The 20,889-nt window shown below is 39.8% G+C and overlaps 1 protein-coding gene across 1 annotated transcript in view; it reads left to right on the top strand.

Annotated features, from left to right (window-relative positions):
- Nucleotides 1-20,889, top strand: part of LOC108797154 (dynein beta chain, flagellar outer arm-like) — a 337,005-nt gene that overhangs the window by 130,679 nt on the left and 185,437 nt on the right. Inside the window, exons 51-55 of the mRNA XM_018568726.1 lie at nucleotides 643-707; nucleotides 3,766-3,928; nucleotides 14,545-14,678; nucleotides 18,591-18,761; nucleotides 20,425-20,553. Coding sequence (XP_018424228.1) covers nucleotides 643-707; nucleotides 3,766-3,928; nucleotides 14,545-14,678; nucleotides 18,591-18,761; nucleotides 20,425-20,553 — 662 coding nt within the window. The remainder of the gene's footprint in view (nucleotides 1-642; nucleotides 708-3,765; nucleotides 3,929-14,544; nucleotides 14,679-18,590; nucleotides 18,762-20,424; nucleotides 20,554-20,889) is intronic.

Below are 20,889 nucleotides of genomic sequence, written 5' to 3' on the forward strand. Positions count from 1 at the left end.
CCCCATTTGCCTCCTCGAAATTGGAGCAACCCCTGGATTGAATGACGCTGGATGTGGTGGTGCTCATCCCCCTTCTAATGATGTGGGGCCAGCTGCTCCTTAGGCTTTGTCTACGTGCTAAGGCTGAATGTGCAGTTGTCAGCTCGTCGGCCCAAAGTCTTAATTAGGAAGGAGCAGCTTGGGGTGACTGTGCTACTCCCCTATAGATGTACATTGAAGTGTTGTCGCCTTAAGGGAGAACATATTACTGGGGACTCACCAGTTGAAAATAAAGAAAAAGAAGTCTGGAATAATGAGACTAAAGTAGTTGCCATATCTAAGGATTGCTAAACTGCAATATATTAACAGGGTTATTCACAAAAGGGTGAAGAGTTAGGAGAAGGCCGGAGAAGTGAACAATCTAGGACAACATAGCTGAATTGGAGAATTGTTTCCAAATCAGCTATTATGGCCTAGATTGTTCACTTCTTCTGCCCACTCCAAACTCTTCACACTTTTGTGAATAACCCTGTTAATATTTGTCCTTGGGCTTACATACACTTTACATGCCAGAGGATTCAAGTTCCATTACAATTAAAATAATGTACAATTTTTCTACTTTATGCCAATATGAAATCTAAAACCATTATAATTTTTTGGCAGAATATTTTACATTTCAAAATAATGAATGTATACGGATCTCTGAGTCTCTTCTAATATTTTGGGAGGTAAGTGATGGCCATTTATTTTTATTAGAATATTCTTTTAAAATTGACATAGGAATCGGCACGTCAAATGCTAATATTGTATAAAGAATTATTGTACTACAGCTTTCCAAAAATGGAAGACTCTAAAACATCTCATTTAAAAAGTGAAAAGGAGGAAATCGTTAACTGTGACAGCTTATTTCAATCATTCTTCCTTGATTTACACATTACAAATTGAAACTATAATCACAAGGCATCATTCCATGTTTCCTCCTCGTGTTAATTGAACCATCTTGAGCAGATGCAGGTGTTCCTGTTGTTAAATAACAAAATGTGTTGAATGTGATAATTTGCAAGTCATTGTCTTGAAATAATTAGCTCACAAATAAACTGTTGATGATTTTTCTTACCTCTGTTCCAAACTTTTGTGTGATTATAGCAGTTTTTTTTTGGCCTATCTGGTACTATCCATTGCATGATGTACTTAAAGGGTTTTGCCATATAGATTGTTTCAAGTACTTTGAGTTTGCATGAAGAACTGACAGTTTTGAAAAACTGCTTTCAATCAACATTGTTTGAAAATGCTATATTTTTTTTTCAATACTTACATACTTTTCTTAAAGGATGGTGCTTTTTTTCAGACACAGGACTGCATTTTGAACTTCAAGGGCCTTTTTGAAACAGATCAAACCCCTTGCTTTGCTTTTGAAGTATGCTAGCCATCCCTACAGTTGAAAAAAAAAGCCATGAAATTGTAGAATGATGTCCCTGAAACTTTTTTTAATCTCTTTAACATCCTATCAAGGCATTTTGTAACATGTTATGTAATGATGCCTATATATCAACAGAACTGGGACTGTAGACTAAATGCAGCCTGGCAAATCAAGCACTGCAGCTTTTGTCTAAATATAATTGAGCTATAATATACTGTATATATGGTACATATATCTGAGGCACAAACTGTAATAAAAAGCTTACTTAGCCTTCACTTACTCTACTAAAAATGTAGTACATGCCTGACAACCATGCTGGCCTGAAGAAGACCTGTACAGTATATTTTACAATGTTCCAAAAAGATGCACACCACAGCGCTCAGCAGACTCCCAATGATATTCTCCACCAACAATCGTTTGCAGGCTGCCATCATCAAAAGGCCACTGGGAAGTATTCCTCACAAAACATGCAAAACAAACAAACAGACAGCGCCTTGTCCTTGTGTAATACAGTTTAATAATCAATGATCATAAAAGCTGGCATAAAATATTACTCACATGGTAATCACTGAATGAATGGTACAAGGTAGACCCCACACAAAGCTGCCTTGCTAGCTGACGCGCTTCAGGGAATATACCTTCCTCAGAGCACGAGGAAGGGGGTATATTCCCCGAAACGCATCAGATAGCAAGGCAGCTTTGTGTGGGGGTCTGCCTTGTACCATTCATTCAGTGATTAACATGTGAGTAATATTTTATGCCAGCTTTTATGTTAATTGATTATTAAACTGTATTACACAAGGACAAGGCGCTGTCTGTTTGTTTGTTTTGTACAGTATATTTGTTTACGGTTAAAGTCCATCTCTGGCCAAAACCTAGTGAGTGACTAAGTAATAAATCCAGAGGATCAGAATAACTGCAAAGCAAGTAACATTTTAAGAAGTTGATAAGCTATGGCAGCACTGTATCAGTTAATTTGGTCACAATGTTAAGCCAACTCAATCACATCATCCAGCTATGTAGATCCATAGTCAATCACTATGAATGACAGCCCTGATGACACAAACACGATGACTGTGCATGACAATCTTGCTCCCAGCGCTCACCCACCATAACTGACAGATACCCACTGGTGACTGAATGTCTACAAACCACAGAAGGATCGTGGGTAAAGCCACTGACCAAATATGCCCCCCCCACACACACACATACAAACAAAAAAATCCATCCAATCACGCCATCCAGCGATGCAGATGTTTATCAATCAATGAACAATGCCTGTTGACCTGCTAAAACAAAAGAAAACTTGCTGCAAATTACAGCTCTAGCAATGACAACACAGAGACAGGTATGCTGTTGATGTTGTCCATATTTAGACAATAGTGTGACAGCATCCCCACTCCTTTGTTTACATCCAGCTGGGAAATCTATCTGACAGCTTAATGGGGCTGGACATTAGTAATTGGTTGCTAAGATGCTGGTAGCACCTGAAATAAATATGCATTGAAATAATAAATGCATGGAAAGGGAATAAATGCAAAGAAAATGCGCCACAATTTCTGTTATGCTTGTTATCAAAACTTTATTATAATAAAACGATCACTGATGATCACTGGTAACTATCATCAGTGAGTGTCCCCCATCCTCTGGAACTCCTTACCCCAATCTGTCCGCCTATCTCCTACGCTGCCCACCTTTAGGCGATCCTTAAAAACCCATCTCATCAGGGAAGCCTACCTCATCTCAACATAACTGGCTTTTACTTCCTCCAATAACTCACTCCAAACAATTATTACCTTTTCTATCACTTGCCCCTCCTACTAGATTGTAAGCTCTCACGAGCAGGGCCCTCCCAACCCTATTGTTCTGAAACTGTATTGTACTGTAAATTGTATTGTAACTGTACTGTCTCCACTATTTTGTAAAGCGCTGAGCAAATTGTTGGCGCTATATAAATCCTGCATAATAATAATAATAACTATCGCTCGTGATTATATGGTACACAGCATGTACATGTGGTTATATTTACAGTATTTTATTCATTAAATTAGATTGCATTTTCTATTTCCAATCAATGTAAGGTTTGTTTTCCAATCAATGCCGTTTGTTTTCATGTTTAAATGTTTCCTAAAATATATAAACTATTCAAGTTATTTAAAAGCAATGACTATACATTGGAGGGTGCTTATAAATTATACTTTATTTTCTCACATATTACTGTATCATGAATTCAGCTTACCTGCACTGGTATTTGAACAGAGGGTGGCACTGTGGTCACACACATAAAATAAGCTGCAGCTAATATCAGGAGCTATTTATATAATTATTTATAGGATGCACTCCATTTCTCTTTGTTTCCTCTGTAGCTGGATACATTAGCCAATGTGAGCCCTTCAATCTTGAGTTGTATGGGTATTCTGGTCATGACAAGTGATGATATAGATTGCAAATTACCTCTCAAAATGTGGATGACAACCCAGGAGGAAGAACATCAGCCACTATTACATCAACTCACCAAGACATTCCTAGGTAATTTAGCTAATTTTCTGTATCACTCTATCTTTACCATTATAGTGACTTACAGAATAAGTCATATATATGGTAGATTTTCATGGTCTTGTGTATGCACTTGAAATCATTTAGGCAACTATTAGGTTTGTTCAATAAATGTTATCTGAATTTTTAGCTTCTCCACTAAGTATCCTAAGATACACAAAAGAATATTTGAAACTGGTGATCCCTAAATTGAACCTATGCTTTTTCAGTGCAGGGAAAAATACATAGGTTCATTTTAAAAAGGAGCTGAACTATTTAAGCTGTGCCCAAAAGAGATGATGCAGGGGCAAAGGAATTATTACTAGTATTGCATCTGATCTTACCCCTATTACTGATTTACCATGTCTTGTTCTGTACTTGGTCTCTGTATTGAGGCAGCCATCTTGGTAGAGGCAGGACTTTTCTTCCTCATGTCACAGCCTCCATGCAAGAAGAACAGCAAGTAGCAGAGTAGTGTAGATGTTCAATGGTGACAGCAACATTGGCAACAAACTGGTTGAGATTAACTCCATTACAAAGACTAGAGGCCACCACCTAAAGTTGGTGGAGAAAAAATTCCAGCACAATGGGCGAAGAGGGTTCTTTACAGTAAGAGCGGTTAAGGTCTGGAACTCACTGCTATCGGCAGTGATTTCAGCCAAGAGTTTAGATTTGTTCAAGAAACGTTTGGACAATTTCTTGAGGGACCGTAATATCCAGGGATACCAGTATCCCTAAGAATGAGATGATGCGTGGACCTATATGGGTTGGACTTGATGGACGTATGTCTTTGTTCAACCCCAAATACTATGTAACTATGTAACTATGTAACTAAATCTCACTACAAATCTCCTTAGACCAGCAGTCAGAGGTCACACTGCAGATATACAGCTATAAAGCTGTAGGCACAGAATTGCATAGTTACACTCAAATGCAAGGACATTTTCAGGAATGTTTTAGGAGAGTTTCTAGACAAATGGTAGGCTTTCCATGGTACTGCTGAGGCAGAATTAACATTTCTAGATATTCTCTTTAACATAGCAAATTTGAATTTTTTTAATTCAGTTCCATTTAAGGGTGGCCCCAGCTGTATCACATGCTTACCTTGCTTTACCTATCCTACTACTCTATTCAGTTGCCAGAAGTGAAAAAAAATACCTAGCACTTCTGGGTATAGGGGAAAATGGGAGTCATTCCCCTTCTTCCAATGTGACAGTTTTGGTGATTGGCTGTCAAGGCACCCAGCGCTGTCACATGGTGGTTCTTTGCCCTGTGTAAGAGAGTTCTTTGCCCTGTGTAAGCTTCAGGCCCTGACTTGGAGCTTACACAGGGGCTTCCTCTCTTTGTTTCCAGTCCCTGAAAATATCTGCATTGAAGCAAAGGGAAGGTAATTATTTGCAGAGGTTGTTCTTTAACCTCTTTGCCTTAAAAGGGTTGACGGTTGGAAGTGACATGTTTTACAGTTGATACAACTCTTAACTTGATCAAGAAAGCTATTGCAAATCTTTACACCCCAATACAAAGGCATACCTGAAGAAACCAAACAGTAGTAGTAATTATATTGTACGTAATTTACAAAATATGGCATTTATATTATGTGCTCCTGAAACTCTAAATTGCAAAATTGTAGAAATTTGGCCTTTTACAAATGACATATGTATTATTAATTATTAAGTCACTGTGTTATCTAAAACTATTTTTTATTTTTTTTAAAGTGCAGCTCTTAGGGGAAATTTTTGTTGAGTTTCCAGATTGTGCAAATAGTCAAGATTCATTTTAATGAGAATTTTCTGGTTTCATTAAATTTTAAAGATGCTGGAAGGCATATTTAAGAGATGACATATTTGGATCATCTGCTGTCAATAGAGGGAAGATCCTTCTGTGCTTTGTAACCAAAGCTCACTACAGATGACTTGAGATATTTATTTTTAAGGTACCCACTCACAGCTTGGACAGATGCTGTAAATGTTGTAAATTCATTTTAAAAGTCTGCAGCATGGGCCAGAAAGCAAAACTTAGTTTAATGGCAGTTTACTGAATTTCTAGAAAAAGTGTAAAAGAAAGCAATACAGTTCTGAAGTTCCACAATTTCCTAGCAGTAGAAATAACCTGTGTCTTAGAATATGACCATACTTGTAGTGATGATCAGAGGCTGCTCTCTAATTAGGCGAGTTAGGCGGTCACCTAAGGCCTCGCGTTCACAGGGGCCTCGCGGCTGCCTTGCTCGCCTAGACTACAGCAGGGCTTGGCAGCACTGGAAAAGGGAACCTTCTCCTGGGGGTTCAGAGCCCTCCCCCGCCGGGTCTCCACGCCTAACATATTCATGCTGGGACTGCGTTCCGTCCCCACGCCAGCCTGGGTTTATTGCAGAGCAGTCCCAGCAGCAGCAGCACCACCGAGAGCAGGAGGAGAGAGCCATCCCTGCGGCATGAGGTAGGGAAACAGGGCGGCTGCAGCAGACTGACGGCGGCTTCAGGGCTACCTATCTTTATCGTAAGGCAAAAGGGGCAGCTGTTTTGGGCCCCATAGTTTACAGTGATCTACTACAGCTGTCCCTTTCACCCCGAGCGGCAGACAGAACAAGTGCAGCCAGTTGGTGGGGTGTGGGAAGGGGGACACTTGTCCCTCCCTGGGCGCCGGAATGAGCGGGCATTACTGCAGAGGTGTTAAATGCAGCTTCCCCCTTGAGCAGGAGAGCTCTGCAGCAAAGGGTTAAAGTGATGGCAGTGTAGCCGGTGAACGGTACACTGCACGGGATGAACGTCCTCGGGTCTGTTCCTCCCCCCTCCTCCACTGGCCCGCTGAAGAAACATGTCCCATCCTGAGCTGTGTTTTCCTTATCTGTTGAGGATGAGAAGGGCCTCAGACCTGTAAGTAATATCACACCCGGAGAGTACTGAGTGTCCCTGACAGAGGGTGACAGTCCTAGCAAGGAGGGACCAGGCTGTACCCCCTGTCATCCCTTTCTTCCAGCTCCGTCACACAGTTCATCAACATTCCTGGGGCAAAGTTTAATTCCAATTCCCACCTGTTTGATTTAAAAAAAGTAATTGGATTGGTCTCTGTGCCTTACAAGAGCATTGTACCACATTGGAATTAAATCCTAATTTATATGTTACATGTTCCTGAGCACATGACACAACTTATTAAACAATAAACATTTCTGCTCACCTTTTTACTTGCTGGATATTCTTAAATTTTCCTATTGTTTGTAATGTTAAGGTGCCCATACACCTTGCGATTATCGTACGATAATCGCGGGAAATCCCACGATCGTACGATAATCGCAAGGTGTATGGAAGGCGTGCAACCGTTTTTACTGTACGGTCGCACGTCTTTTGTCGAAGGAGCATGCTAGAAAACCCGCCGAGAATCATACGATTCCCGGTGGGTTAGTGGCGTGCTCGTAAGACAACTGCGGAACAGGCCGGTGTGCCAACGCGCACACTGCCCGTTCAGCATTGCGATCATCAGAAGCCCGCCCCACAGCGGGGTGGGCTTTCGATGATCGCAAGTACGATCTGCCTGTCCAAGATGGGCAGATCGTACAAGCTTTTAATTAGCTTACAACCATCGCAAGACAAAAGTCTTGCGATGGTTGTAAGGTGTATGGGCACCTTTAGGGAGGGGGCTGGGAGCAATGGCTATCATAATTAACCATGTCTATACTGTTCTAAGTGATGGAAGCTTCCCGTAGAGTTCTATTTACTGTATGATCTGCTCCTAACAAACAACTAGAAAATAAATAAATATTTTGTACACATGAATTGGGTGCGGTTTGTGGATGGGAACACAACATAGACTATATTGCCAAAAGTATTGGGAGGCCTTTACACGCACATGAACTTTAATGGCATCGCTGTCTTAGTCTGTAGGGTTCAGTATTGGGTTGGCCGCCTTTTGCCGCTATAACAGCTTCAACTCTTCTGGGAAGGCGTCCACAAGGTTTAGGAGTGTGTCTATGGGAATGTTGGACCATTTGTGAGGTCAGGTACTGATGTTGGGGGAGAAGGCCGGGCTCGCAGTCTCCGCTCTAATTCTTCTCTCCTGGCTGTCTCTCCCTCCCCTTGCTGTCTCTCCACTCTCTCTCCTGGCTATCTCTCCCCCTCTCTCTACTGGCTGCCTCTCCTCCCTCTCTCTACTGGCTGTATCTCCTCTCTCTCCTGGCTGTCTCTCCACCTCTCTCTCCTGGTTGTCTCTCCTCTCTCCTGGTTGTCTCTCCTCTCTCCTGGCTGCCTCTCCTCCCTCTTTCTCCTGGCTGCCTCTCCTCCCTCTTTCTCCTGGCTGTCTATCCTCCCTCTCTCTCCTGGCTGTCTATCCTCTCTCTCTCTCTCCTGGCTGTCTCTTCTCTCTCTCTCTCTCCTGGCTGTCTCTTCTCTCTCTCTTTCTCTCTCTACTGCCTGTCTCTCCTCTCTCCTGGCTGTCTCTCCTCTCTCTCTCTCTCTCCTGGCCGTCTCTCCTCTCTCTCTCTCTCCTGGCTGTCTCTCCTCTCTCCTGGCTGCCTCTCCTCCCTCTCTCTCCTGGCTGTCTCTCCTCTCTCTCTCTCCTGGCTGTCTCTCCTCTCTCCTGGCTGCCTCTCCTCCCTCTCCTCTCTCTCACCTGCATATTCTCCAAGAAAACAATTGGCTTTAGAGTGTTTGGGTTTCACGTGAAGAAAAGGTGGCAATGCTAATCAGCTCACCTAAGGGGTAACATGGGACCAGGGCCAATGCTAGTGTAAGGCTGCATAGGCAGCCACCTGAGAGGGGTGGGGGAGCATATGATGTACAGAATGGACGGCTATGGAATATATAACTTATAATAGGGTATAGAGTAGAGTGCTGTGGAGTATATGACATTCAGTACAGTATACAGAAGTGTGCTAAAATGTAAATAGGGTAGACATATAAAATATTTTGTAGTGGTACACATATTAAGTCTGTTAATAATTTATGGACATTAGGTGGATTTTTTTTACATCTAAACTCCTAGGGTGTACATAGTGCACATTGGTCCTGCCATGGCTGGTATAATTAGTATATTCCTGCTCTGTGGCTCAGTGTTATTATAAATGGGGCAAATTATAGAATAGAAATTTCACTTTTTGTCTACAGTAACACTGTAGACAAATAGCTGTTTTAAAATTATTACTGTGTAAACTAGAAAGAAGCATCTTTTATCATTTTGTTTTAGAAAATAATATAATCTGTACAAAAAGAGGTGGGAGAAAGCTTTGTTTGTCTCTAAAAAAATTGTATCTGTATTATATTGATATTATAATTAATGTCATTATAATTATCACCAAACCAAAAAGCCCATAGCTGAAATGTAAAAATTGTTCTGGTCCATTACAGGTATACTGGTGTGAGAGCTCCTTAGAAGAAGGTCAGGGCACCACCCCTCTTTTAAGCAGAGAATGCCTTGTATACATTGATAAAACTACTCGGGGTTCTCCGAATGGCCACTGTGCCAAACGAGCGACCCCCTGTGTTTTCAGAGCAGAGAGGAAGTATCTCAGCACACCAGCAGTGCAGGACCTGGAAGTTTTCCTTAAAGCATTTTAGTAGCTTTGGCTACTACAGTGTTTTACAGGATCTGCATGGGCTGCCAGGAATAAATAATGTATACTTACATTGGGCCAAGCTGGACCAATGAAAGTATACATAAATATTTATGCCTGGAGTTCAGATTTAAATATCTGACTGTAATTAATCTTTAAGGTTATGTTATAAGTGCAGCAAAGGTCTTGTAATATGACAGAAAAACTGCCAGAATGAGTCATAGGTAGCTACAATCTTTAATAGAAATGTGTGATGATGGATTGTGGAAGCTGCCATTGCTTATGCCATCTTCTGAAAATGTTACTTGCCTAGTTTCCATGATGCTCCAGTGGCTTAAGTGTGTTCAATGTCACTGACCTGAAACAAGTCTGCAAATTAGGAGTTCCGACTTCACTATAACTTTCCTAATCTGCATATTACTCTTGGGTAAGTGTCTCAGAAATACAATTTTAGAGCTAACCAGGCAACTAGTATTCTTAGAAGGAGGTCACCAATGGAAGACTCAATATTTATACATATAATACATGTTTTCTTACAAAGAACATACACACACTACACATATCGTTGTCATGTTTATTACAAAATAATAAAAGGCTCAATGTAGTTTGTGGAGAGCTTCATCATTAACATTCTGAGGTGATGGGGCATGATAATGACATACTTATAGCACGGCAAGTCCTCATTTGAAAAAAAGATAAGGCATAAAACCCAGTACCATTTTACATAAGAGGATTTACATGTTCAAAGGTTTCTTTCTGATAGATATTCATCCTCTCTATAAGTTTAAACACATCATAATCTGATCCTAAGTGGTAAAAATCATTCACTCCTCGAGTGCTTCTTATAGAAAAACTTTTTACATAATTAAGGCCAATTAATAGGTACTGCCCCAGCTAATCCTTCTTAGAACATGAAAAAAAGCAAGTGTTTCTTTGTCATCTTTATTTGTTGTGGAACACACTATACCTAAGGTCAATAGTCATTAAAGTAGTAAAAAATAGAAAATCACCCCAAAAGTAACTTAGTGATAATGCTATTAATATTTTTCTGTTTCCAAACTGAGAGGTGATTAACAATGCAAAATGTCTTTATTACATATAAATCATGTGTAATTTCATAACTGAATTATTAGAATGTTCTGTGCAATGCCGCATGCAAAATCACTGCAGTTCCAAGGAAAAATAAATTTTTCTAATATGATCATAATCTTGAGATCCTAATTTAGGAGTCTGTTTTCATCCAATATTCAATTAATTTTTACTCAGATGTACACATTTAAAAAAAGATTGAAATAAAAAATGGGTACATCTTGGATGAATGTGAATCTTGGGTGAAAACATTGATAAATAGACCGCTTAAGCTGATACACAATAACATTATTTTAATTACCCCATCCACGCCAAACAGAGTGGATAAGGAAATTTCCCCTGATAGCTTTGATTTCTGATACCCTGCATCCACGGCTGTTAGAATACCTGAACAATGACTGAATCTAATTGGCTGCGGTATGTTTGGCCAACAAATCTCCACCCTGCTCTTTCAACAAAAGTCAATTGAAACGTCAACTTTGGCTGAGCCAGGTGATACTAGTAGGACCCCCCATGAATCAAATTTTATCCAATTCAACAGGAAATGACTGAAATTCAGTCTGTGTACGGCCAGTTAAATCTTGCCTCTCATAATGAGATTATGTTAAACTTAGCCTTAGCATTTACAAATTGTGATGGCTTTTTCCACATTTCCTTCCCGCCCTCTGGCCATTTGTGGCTAAAGTTAACAAACCAATTATAATGGGAAGAGGGTTCTTGAAATGTTAGGAGCCTGTTAGAAAGAGACATCACTCTTTTCTATTTTGCTTTTTTTTTTGTTAAAAAGTAGCTCTACATATAAAGCAGACCCCATACTGACTCAAATCACACATTCTTGCTGCAGTTTTTAATAAAATAATCATAGGACAGAAGGCATATAGTTTGAACAAGATTTTAAAACCGTTTAGGTGTCTAAATACAGCTCCCCTGACTTGCAATTAGTTGAAAAAAATATAAAATAGCTATTAAAAGTATGATATACTCAGGCTTTACTTTTGACATAGGTAGGGCAGGCTAAGAACACTTAAATAAGTCAGAAGGTCTGTGGGCAGTCATGAAGCCACTAGTTATGCTTTGGTGTTGTACACGGTGGGCATAGAAGGAGGTAATCAGTACGATTTCCTTGGTGTGAACACAGCTTCATCTAATTTACTAAGCTCAGTGAGCATTCACATTGCTAAGTAAACCATCTCTCTCCTATTTTAATAAATCAGTCTCAATGAGTCAAAGTCTTCAGCTTTATAAAAACAAAATTGTGAGAAGCCACCATAATAACAAAGGTCTGGGCAACCAAACTTGTTTATACTTGTTTGCCCAAGTGTGCTTCATCTATGACAGTCTCATATTAACTGCATCACTTACATTATTTTCTTCCTTTACAGGAATTTGTTGTAAATCTCTAATTGTACATTGATTCTATGTCTGTGCCCAAATCATAGAGTTCCAACCGTTTAATGCCGTAGTGTATTTGCTCAGAGTTTTCCCAGGCTCCGTAACTAAAACATGATTTCCGTTTATTGAATGAAATTGGTATGAATGCCAGCTGAAACCTCTTTCCAGCTGTATTACATGGGTGAACTGGAACTCTGATAAAGGAGTTATATGCTGCAATGACAGGAATTGATTTCCAATTTTCTGTAGAATTACAGTATCATTGCTCATGACTCAGGCAATTTAGCTTATATTAGTGCTCGCTGTGTGCTGTACATCACACTGACAGCCTGAACTTCGCCCAATGCAATGCGTTTGATGAGATAGTGTGAATTTGATTTATAGCAAATATGATTTTCATTTTTGAATTTGGTAGTTGATTAAAGTTTGTGTACTTCTTACTGGTGAAAAGGAAATGGCAAAATGTAGTTTTTCAATCATAGCTGCTGGAAGGATAACATTTATTTCATTATGGTGGTGAATCAGTGAGAATCATAAAGAAGGCACCTTGGTGCCGCATGAAAGAATTCTCAATAGAGCCATTACTGTCAAAAAGTATAACGGTGATGTAGTCACATCTTGAACTGAATAATCATTCAGACCCCTATATTCTAGTTTTATTGATGGTAGGGAAGTTAAAGCTGAACTGCAGGAAAAACAAAGGACAATATTTAATTCAGTATTAATTCAAATTACTAAAAGTATCTTTGCATAGAACTAGTGTAACTGCCTGAATCTGTTTTGATATGAAGGCTCTTGTAATCTCCTGCACAGCAACTATCAGACTGGGAAAGCGAGGGTCAACACTATTAGGCAATCATGGTCCTATTCTATTGTAGAGTGCTGTCAGTCAAACATAAGAACATGCTTATAGGAGAAAAGAGCACACAGGTGACATCAACAGTGTACTGCTGCTCCATCATTGTCCAGTTACAGGCTGGGTTGGCCTCTAGACTCTGTTGTACTACTGCTGTAGTCTGCAGAGAGATCCAGGAGAGAGATGTAATCTGCAGAGAGACCTAAGTAGGCTGCCTGACCTAGGAGTCTGCATCAGAAGACTGAATAAAATCACGCATCCTTTGTCTACATATGTGTACAGTATTTTTTGTGTATATTTAGGTGTTTACCTAAATTTAGGCTTTGTATCTGAACACATGCAAAGGTGAAATTTTATTCATCGATGAATGCTTGCAGTTTAAATCCTTGCTGGCTTCATATACCATTCAGGAAGAAATCCAGGAGTGAGATCTATCTTCTGGCACGACTTGCTATTAACCATTCTTTTACTCTCAGTTGGCACTGTGGATTCGCACGCCTCCAACTGCAATCTGATGTAAATAAATGAAGATTTGCCGAAGGATCTGGCCGTAGCTTCGGGCGATCCTTCGGCTAGCTTCGGCCCCAGGACCCCTTCGGTTCAGTAGAACCAAAGGGGTGCTGTACGGGCTATTGTGAAACAGCTCCCGATCATGGCCGAGCGGCTCACCCGAGCCGAACGCATATGCATCGGCTCGGCTGAGCCGCGCTGAAAGCCGAAGATGGCCGAGTGGCCGGCCATTGGTCAGCCGACAGCCTGCTTCTGACAGATGGGCGGATTAGCTGTATTTTAGTATTAATGTCATTTTGCTGAGCTGTTTAGCTGCTCGAAATGCTAAGTGATAATTATCAATGGTTTACCTCGGCTGCAAATAAGGTGACTGTCCAAAAGTGGTTTATTTACTTAGTATCATGGGAAGTATGCAATTAGGGAAGCCAATGGGCATCTATCCAAGCATCTGAAATACAGGCTGTCTGAAGAATATATACAGGAGCAAGGAAACAAGATGCAAAATGGCAGATTGCTTTTTTTACTCATATGTAGCAAAGATAATGTAGGTATACTTGGAAGGGGACTATAAGAACTCTATAACAAGTGCTACATAGACATGCTATTTTGGTAGAAAGAGTTAAAAGTAACATGCAACATTTTTCTATTACACAAGGCAAAGGGTTAACGAGCCAATCCATCCAAATTATATATTTTATTTACAGCTAAATCGTGCAGAGTTCCTCTTTTAGGCCTCAAGCTTGTCACACATATTACAATTTGAATGCACAATCTCTGTGCAATCTCCTTTAGGTTTACCACAACTGTAGTATATGTTGTCCTACTTTAACAATTCATTCAATTTATATCCAATCAGGGAGACTCTTGTATTTTATAGCTCTTGGTTCATCCAAAGGAGAATGTGCAAACAGATTTATGGTCAGCTTTAGATGCTGAAAGAGAATGCCCAGTGTGCATCTGCACCTCTAATTGAGCACATCCTATCACTGGGTCTAAAGGTTGTACAGAGCTGGTTGGCTCAGTTCTTAAATTTATTAGGTTTAGATGCAACAGACAGGCAACTGTCCATTCACTGACATTGCCTCATCCAGCGGGCCTCTGCCTGAAGAACATTCAGAATATGAGTGAACCAAATTTAACTAAACTCTTATTTATGCTAATTGTCCTTAATGGCTGAACGCTTGATGTTTGTCCTGTATTTACATGTATTTAATTTTATTTTAGAGCCCTGCTTACAGTTTCTTAGAAATAAACACATACTTAATCCACAAGGACAAAGAGAGGAAAGAAAGAGGCAACACAGAGAGCTCTTCCTTTGTGAAGCAAGTGTGGTGCAGACATTCTGTAAGATTGCCAAGGTATGCTATATGTATGTGTTTTTCAGTGTATTCAGGTGAATCAAAGACACCAAATTCGTATTCATTATGTTATAAACGAAAGAGTAATGTACAAAGTATTCCATAGTAACCAATATTCCATAATGTTTCTCCTGGCCTGAACTGATCACCTTTACATTGTTGCGATAGGCTACTGGACTGAATACATTTCATTATGTATGTGTATATAGTCATGTTTCTTTTTACACCCAGAGACCTGTATTTAATGTCGTGCAAAAGCAGATATATACAGGTACCAACAAAGTATTCTAAACTGAAAATTGAAATGTTTAGTGTAGCCAGATCAAAGCAGTATCATCTCTGGTTGCTAAGTGTTACTGCAATTTTCACATAATTCTTATATAAAGTCAGCGCAATCTGCAGAAACCCATTTTCTTCCAAACAAGCTGACTAGTTTGTGGCATGTGCAAGAGACCTAGAGTGTTACTCCAGGAATGATCTTAAGGGCTGGTTCACACCACATCCAGCCTATCCACAGATCCACCTGCTTGTCCATAACATAGCATACTAACTGCTACCTGCTCCATCTTTTGCCAGGTGTTTTGACAGTGTCACCACGGGGCTAATCCAAAAGACAAAACCCTGAGCTAATGTCAAGCCTTTGGGAAAGAGCACATACTCAAACCTCATGATCAGTGTGGGATGTACCACAGTATAAGGAGAAGTGCTCTTATACTTCCCTCATATCACCATGTCATGTGACCTGGAATGTAGGGAAAGCCTGGAAATGCCTCTCCTCACTTTTTCCATAGGTCACTGTACTGGCTGCTGACAAAGGGGGCACTGCAAGCTCCATAACGTGTAGGTCAGCATTTGCCCATTGTCCTTGTTTCCTCTGCTTGGATCCTATCCTAAATTCTATTCTTATCCTTTAATAAAATCACAACAGGAAAAAAGGATATGGATTCATGACACCAGACTGATATATTCCCAGCATATAGAATGTCCTATTATTACATAGTAAGCGCACCTGCATACCTGTGTTTGGTTCTGGTCTGTGAAAAAGGATCTATAAAAAAACGACTAATCCTATAATTACAAAGTTATATTGTATTTTTAAAACAATACCCATTTTCATGTATCATATATCTTAAAAGGACTATTAATACAATTTTAAAGGAATATCTTTAATTCTTGTTAAACAAAAGGAAGCAGGTGGCATGTCGCATTCTTCTCCATGTTATGAAATATCAGGATTTTTTCAGCATGGTGCAGAAAAGCGATAGTAAATGTAACTGTAGGCAGCAAAGGCGCCTAGCACAGGTTGGGGAGTTGTGTATATATATATATTTTTTAACGTTTGCTTTAATTGATGGCTAACGACAGTAAGCAAGCAAGGTTTAAGTGTTTATAATAACTGGGTAGATTTTACATAGTTCATGGCAAGTATTTTGAAATGCTCAAAATATACAGTATATAAACAGTAATCTGCTAGCATGATGGAAGACTTTGTTAATTGAGCACCATGCAGCAAGTCAAATAAAACATGTCAGATTTGTCACTGTATTTATGAAAGATATATCAATATATAGACAACATTATCTGTTTAGACTTGTGTCAGTAGTGAAGCCAGTGCCAATATTATTTGCAGAAGCACTGTGAAAAAAAGTGCAATTGTTTTTGTAGCACAAGGTATTACAAGAAAAATCCTGAGGCAGTAATATTATTATAGTGTGTTTTCCGTATTAGCATGCTGTCTTTGTTCTTTCCAGTGCAGATGGCTAATTTTGCTGCCAATTAAAGTACTGTCTCTAAATGAGAGAAAAATTATTCAACAAATGACATGAGAAATTTTACTACTTCTCAAGCCAAAAGCAACAATTCTACCCTCACACCATATTAGTATTGCCAACATTTTTCATTATAAAAACTCAGATTCTTCTGGAGAATGTATGATAATAAATATCTTTGTGGATTTAACGAAGTGGAATTGCAATGCACTGGTTTTCAGGAATTCAACATGACAACTGACAAATGGAAGCTCTCTTTTCACTATATGAGCTGCTAAGAGCAGTTCGAAGGATTTATTACAGCTATTTTAAATATTGAAATCCTGTTCTTGCCTTGATCATTTCACACATGATGCAAGCTCTCTTTATAAGGAAGGCAGTATGCCATTGCAGCCAATCACGTTTTAGTACATTGTAGTAAGATTAGTAAAAAAATAGTTTATGATTAGACTCATGTCTTTGGCTGTGTTACTGATCATGCCTAATGGAACCTTCTTGTATGTGACAATGGTACTTTTAACATGGATAATACTTAGAAGACAAGCACTCAGAGGGGAATTTATTAAGACTGGAGCAGGCAATTATGTAGAGCAGCTGTGCATGGCAACAAATCAGATTCTAGCTTTCATTTTCAAAGCTTAACTGAACAAGCTGAAGATAGAAGCTGATTGGTTGCCATGCACTGCTGCTCCAGATTCCGTCTGCTCTAGTCTTAGTAAATTCACTCCAATCTTATTCTAGAGGTGTGCAACAGGAGTGTGACAACATAGATATTCTGCTTAATTTCTAGCTATCTTGGGCTTATGTATAGCTCAAACCCTTGTGAATAGAATAGGGACGAGTTTAAAACTCCGTCAGTTTATTTTTTGCTGCCTGAGGACTACAATCTCAATACAAATTGGTAAACTAAATGTGAGATTATAGTCCATTATAGGAGTGAGCTTGGAGCGGTGGCTACTTTACAACATACACAGGGACAATGGGGAACAAAAGTAGCCACCCTCCAGAAGGAAGGACAGTGTCAGCACCAATTCAGAGATGATTTGAGGATCTACACATGAGTGATACACAAATCAGCTACATTTTTGTTAATAGGGTAGTTGAATGTGAATAACCCTGTGAATGTTTTTGCTGAGCTTTGTTCAATTATATTAAGCTGGAAGTACAATGAAGAGATTCTGTTGAGATTCATTTCAAATATCCAATCAGGTGGCGGAGAATGTAAAAAACTTAGCTCTTTCTTCTCATGGCTAGTAGTGGGCACTGGTTCACTTCACCGAACATCAGCTTTAGTAAATCAGGCCCAAAAAAGTTCTTTCATTTATTTTCTAGCACAATATTGCAGATCACAAATGTTCTAATTGTTGCTGCTTTACATTTTAATATTGGAAAATTATTTTGCTTAAACGTATGTATAATTCATTCCTTTGTGGATAGAGTAGGGAAGGGTTTAAACCTCTGTCAGTTTATTTTTTGCTGCCTCTATCCCATTGGGGAGATTTCCTGTCATTTCCTGTATGGAGGCACAACAGTAAGTGAGGGAATTTCCCACTTAGGCAATTGTCACCAGAGCAGTCGTCACCATTTGAAGATTTTCCCTCATTTTGTGTTCTGGTGACAACTGTAAAATTTTGAATTTCCAATCAGTTTCAATTCTAGTGACAAAGGGCCAATCTCCACAGTGAAGACAGACACTGAGGGGTCTATGAACGAAGCTGCTGAAGGATCTGGCCATAGCTTCGGGCGATCCTTCAGCTAGCTTCGGCACCAGGACCCCTTCGGTTCAGTAGAACCAAAGGGGTGCTGTACGGGCTATTCACAATAGCCCGTACAGCTTCCGATCATGGCCGAGCGGCTCAGCTGAGCCGAAGGCCGGGAGCAGGAGGCTCCCAGAGCGCCCGCGAGAGTTTTTTATTTTATAGCAGCAGAGCCGCCGGACAATAGGAAACTATTGGGCGGAGCTAGCTGTCACTGCTAGCTCCGCACAATCGTTTTCTATAGTCTACTCCACCCAAAACTAAACTGAAAACATTTTGCTTATATATACACTTTAGTGAAGTCAGTTTGCAGATTTATTAGAGAAGTTGCTTGGTTTTGGTGAAAACCCTGAATATTCAAATAACGTGCCTATTTCCTTTCAAAGGCTTTGATGGTCCATGTCCCTGACATGCTGGGTGAGGATATGAAGAAATATTTTATATTTTCATGCATATGGTCTTTTGGAGGATGGTTGGACTCCGGTGAGAGAACAAAGTTCAGCAACTGGTGGAGACACACATACAGAAACCACACCACCTTTCCAACAGAAGGAGAGGTAATGTTTATTTTTCATATGTGTGATACAATGTAGGATGTTTACAGTGTAAATCAGTTATTGCTTTCACTGATAATCTCTTTAGGTCCTAATTACTCTAACCAAGAATGTAATTAATGCCAGTGTATTTGATTAGATTAGCCAGCTTAATATATATGTATTATGTATTGCAACACAGAAAGGAGTATAGCTCAGCAACCCAAGTTGGCCAGTAGATAAAGTTCCTCTTCTGTTCCTGTGTGTATACTTTCAGAGTGTAAATTATGAACCCTGTTATGTTGTGTTCTCTGAATACAGCTGGCTTATTTCCCAATGTGCGTTCTTACAGATCATACAATTAAAATGTATGCACACTGTGTGACTGCTACAGTTATTATTTATATGATATGATCCACAATCCTATATCTTCAAACTGGCCATACACACAGGGCAATGATCAGATTAAAATGGCACAATATTTTTGTTAAAGTATATGTAAACCCTAAAGGGCCCATTTACACCAGGATGGCCCATTGTGACGCATTTAACATAGCTGCACCACAGTGAACAAATGTATGTAACATTCAGTACTAAATTATAGTGGTGTAAATGCAGGGCAACCATTAAAACCCATGGAGCTCCATACAGCCTACATGATAGGGCCCCCTTTCTTACCTACCTCACAGACCTTGTCTCTGCAAATATTTAACCCACCCTTCCCATTCAGTGGAGTGCAGCTGAGGAGTAACCTGCCAGAGCAAAGCCAACTTGGGGGCGCTTCCTTGTCAAACCAGCAGTTCTCAGAACTGCCTCTCTTCCCTAATTTTTTCTCTAGCCTGCTTCTCTTCTCTGTACAAACTGTGGCCCATTTTCGGTCACAGCGATGTGCATCCAGCGATCCTATCCCTGCTAAGCAAGACATGGCCAATCTTTGGCCCATGATGTCAGCTGTCAGTCAAGCAGCTCAGGCCCCATCAGGTAAGCAGGGTAGCCTGGGCCCAGTATGGGAGGACTGCCTATATTCCCCCATATCAGCAGTCCTGTGTAAATTGAGTAAATCGCTGTGTATCACAAACAATTGCTTTTTAAATAAAAATACTTGTTTTCACTCCAACGATGGCTGCATGGCATTTCTCAGGGCAGAATTCCTGGGGGTCAAAATATTGCACCATGCTTGAAATGGCCACTTGTGGCCTCCTTTGTGTGACAATGCAGGAACACAATTGGGAGATAGGGACAGAGTATTAACTTTTAACAGAGAGAGAGCCTAAGCCAAAACCCTTCTGGCAGAACCTCCAGGTATTTAAAAAAAATAAAAACTGCAGATTTAAAAGAATTGAGTGACTTTCAAAATGACCCTTTACACCATAAAGTTTTTATGTAGTAACTGGATTTACATATACTTTAACAAAGCCATGTATATTACATTTATGTTAGCAAGACGGAATGATGCCTTGTCAGTGCAAGTGTTAACAGCCAACAGCTGCCTTTTCTGGTAGACAAGCATCATCTTCTAGAAGAGACAATGTAGCTTGGCACTGGTTATCTTTTGGCAAGGAGTGATCATGCTTGAATGATGTGCCTGCAAATAAGTGTCAGGACCTGTCATCACTACTCATGAGCATAAATATTTAATTCCAATCGAACGTTTGTTGCTGACAATCAGTATTCATTTTTGCTGCAGGTCTGGGACTATCACATTGACACTGATACGCGACATTTTGTCAGATGGCATGACACACTTTCCTCCTACTCTGTTAGTCATGGACAAAACATGGCCTCCGAGGCGTTTGCTCACACACTACACAGCGAGGTAATATTTTATCTGTGCTACACATATTTTATTTATTTGCAACTGCAGTCAGAAAATCATGAATATGTTTTATTTTAAACCAGTTAAGATGTGAAATGTTATTTTTTGTAAAGAAATTAACCTTAAACTCCAGACTGCAATTGCAATGTGTACTTTGTTAAACACATGTTTTAATATATGCAACATTGGACATCAAGCTGCAGATCATATACTATTATACAGGATTTATATAGCGCCAACAGTTTGCGCAGCGCTTTACAATATAAGGAAGACATTACAATACAAACCAGGACAATATGGTGAGGAGGGCCCTGCCCCTGAGGGCTTCCAATCTAA

The sequence above is a fragment of the Nanorana parkeri genome, unplaced genomic scaffold (assembly GCF_000935625.1).
Source record: "Nanorana parkeri isolate BGI_ZX_2015 unplaced genomic scaffold, ASM93562v1 scaffold1235, whole genome shotgun sequence".
In the NCBI taxonomy this organism is placed as follows: Eukaryota; Metazoa; Chordata; class Amphibia; order Anura; family Dicroglossidae; genus Nanorana; species Nanorana parkeri.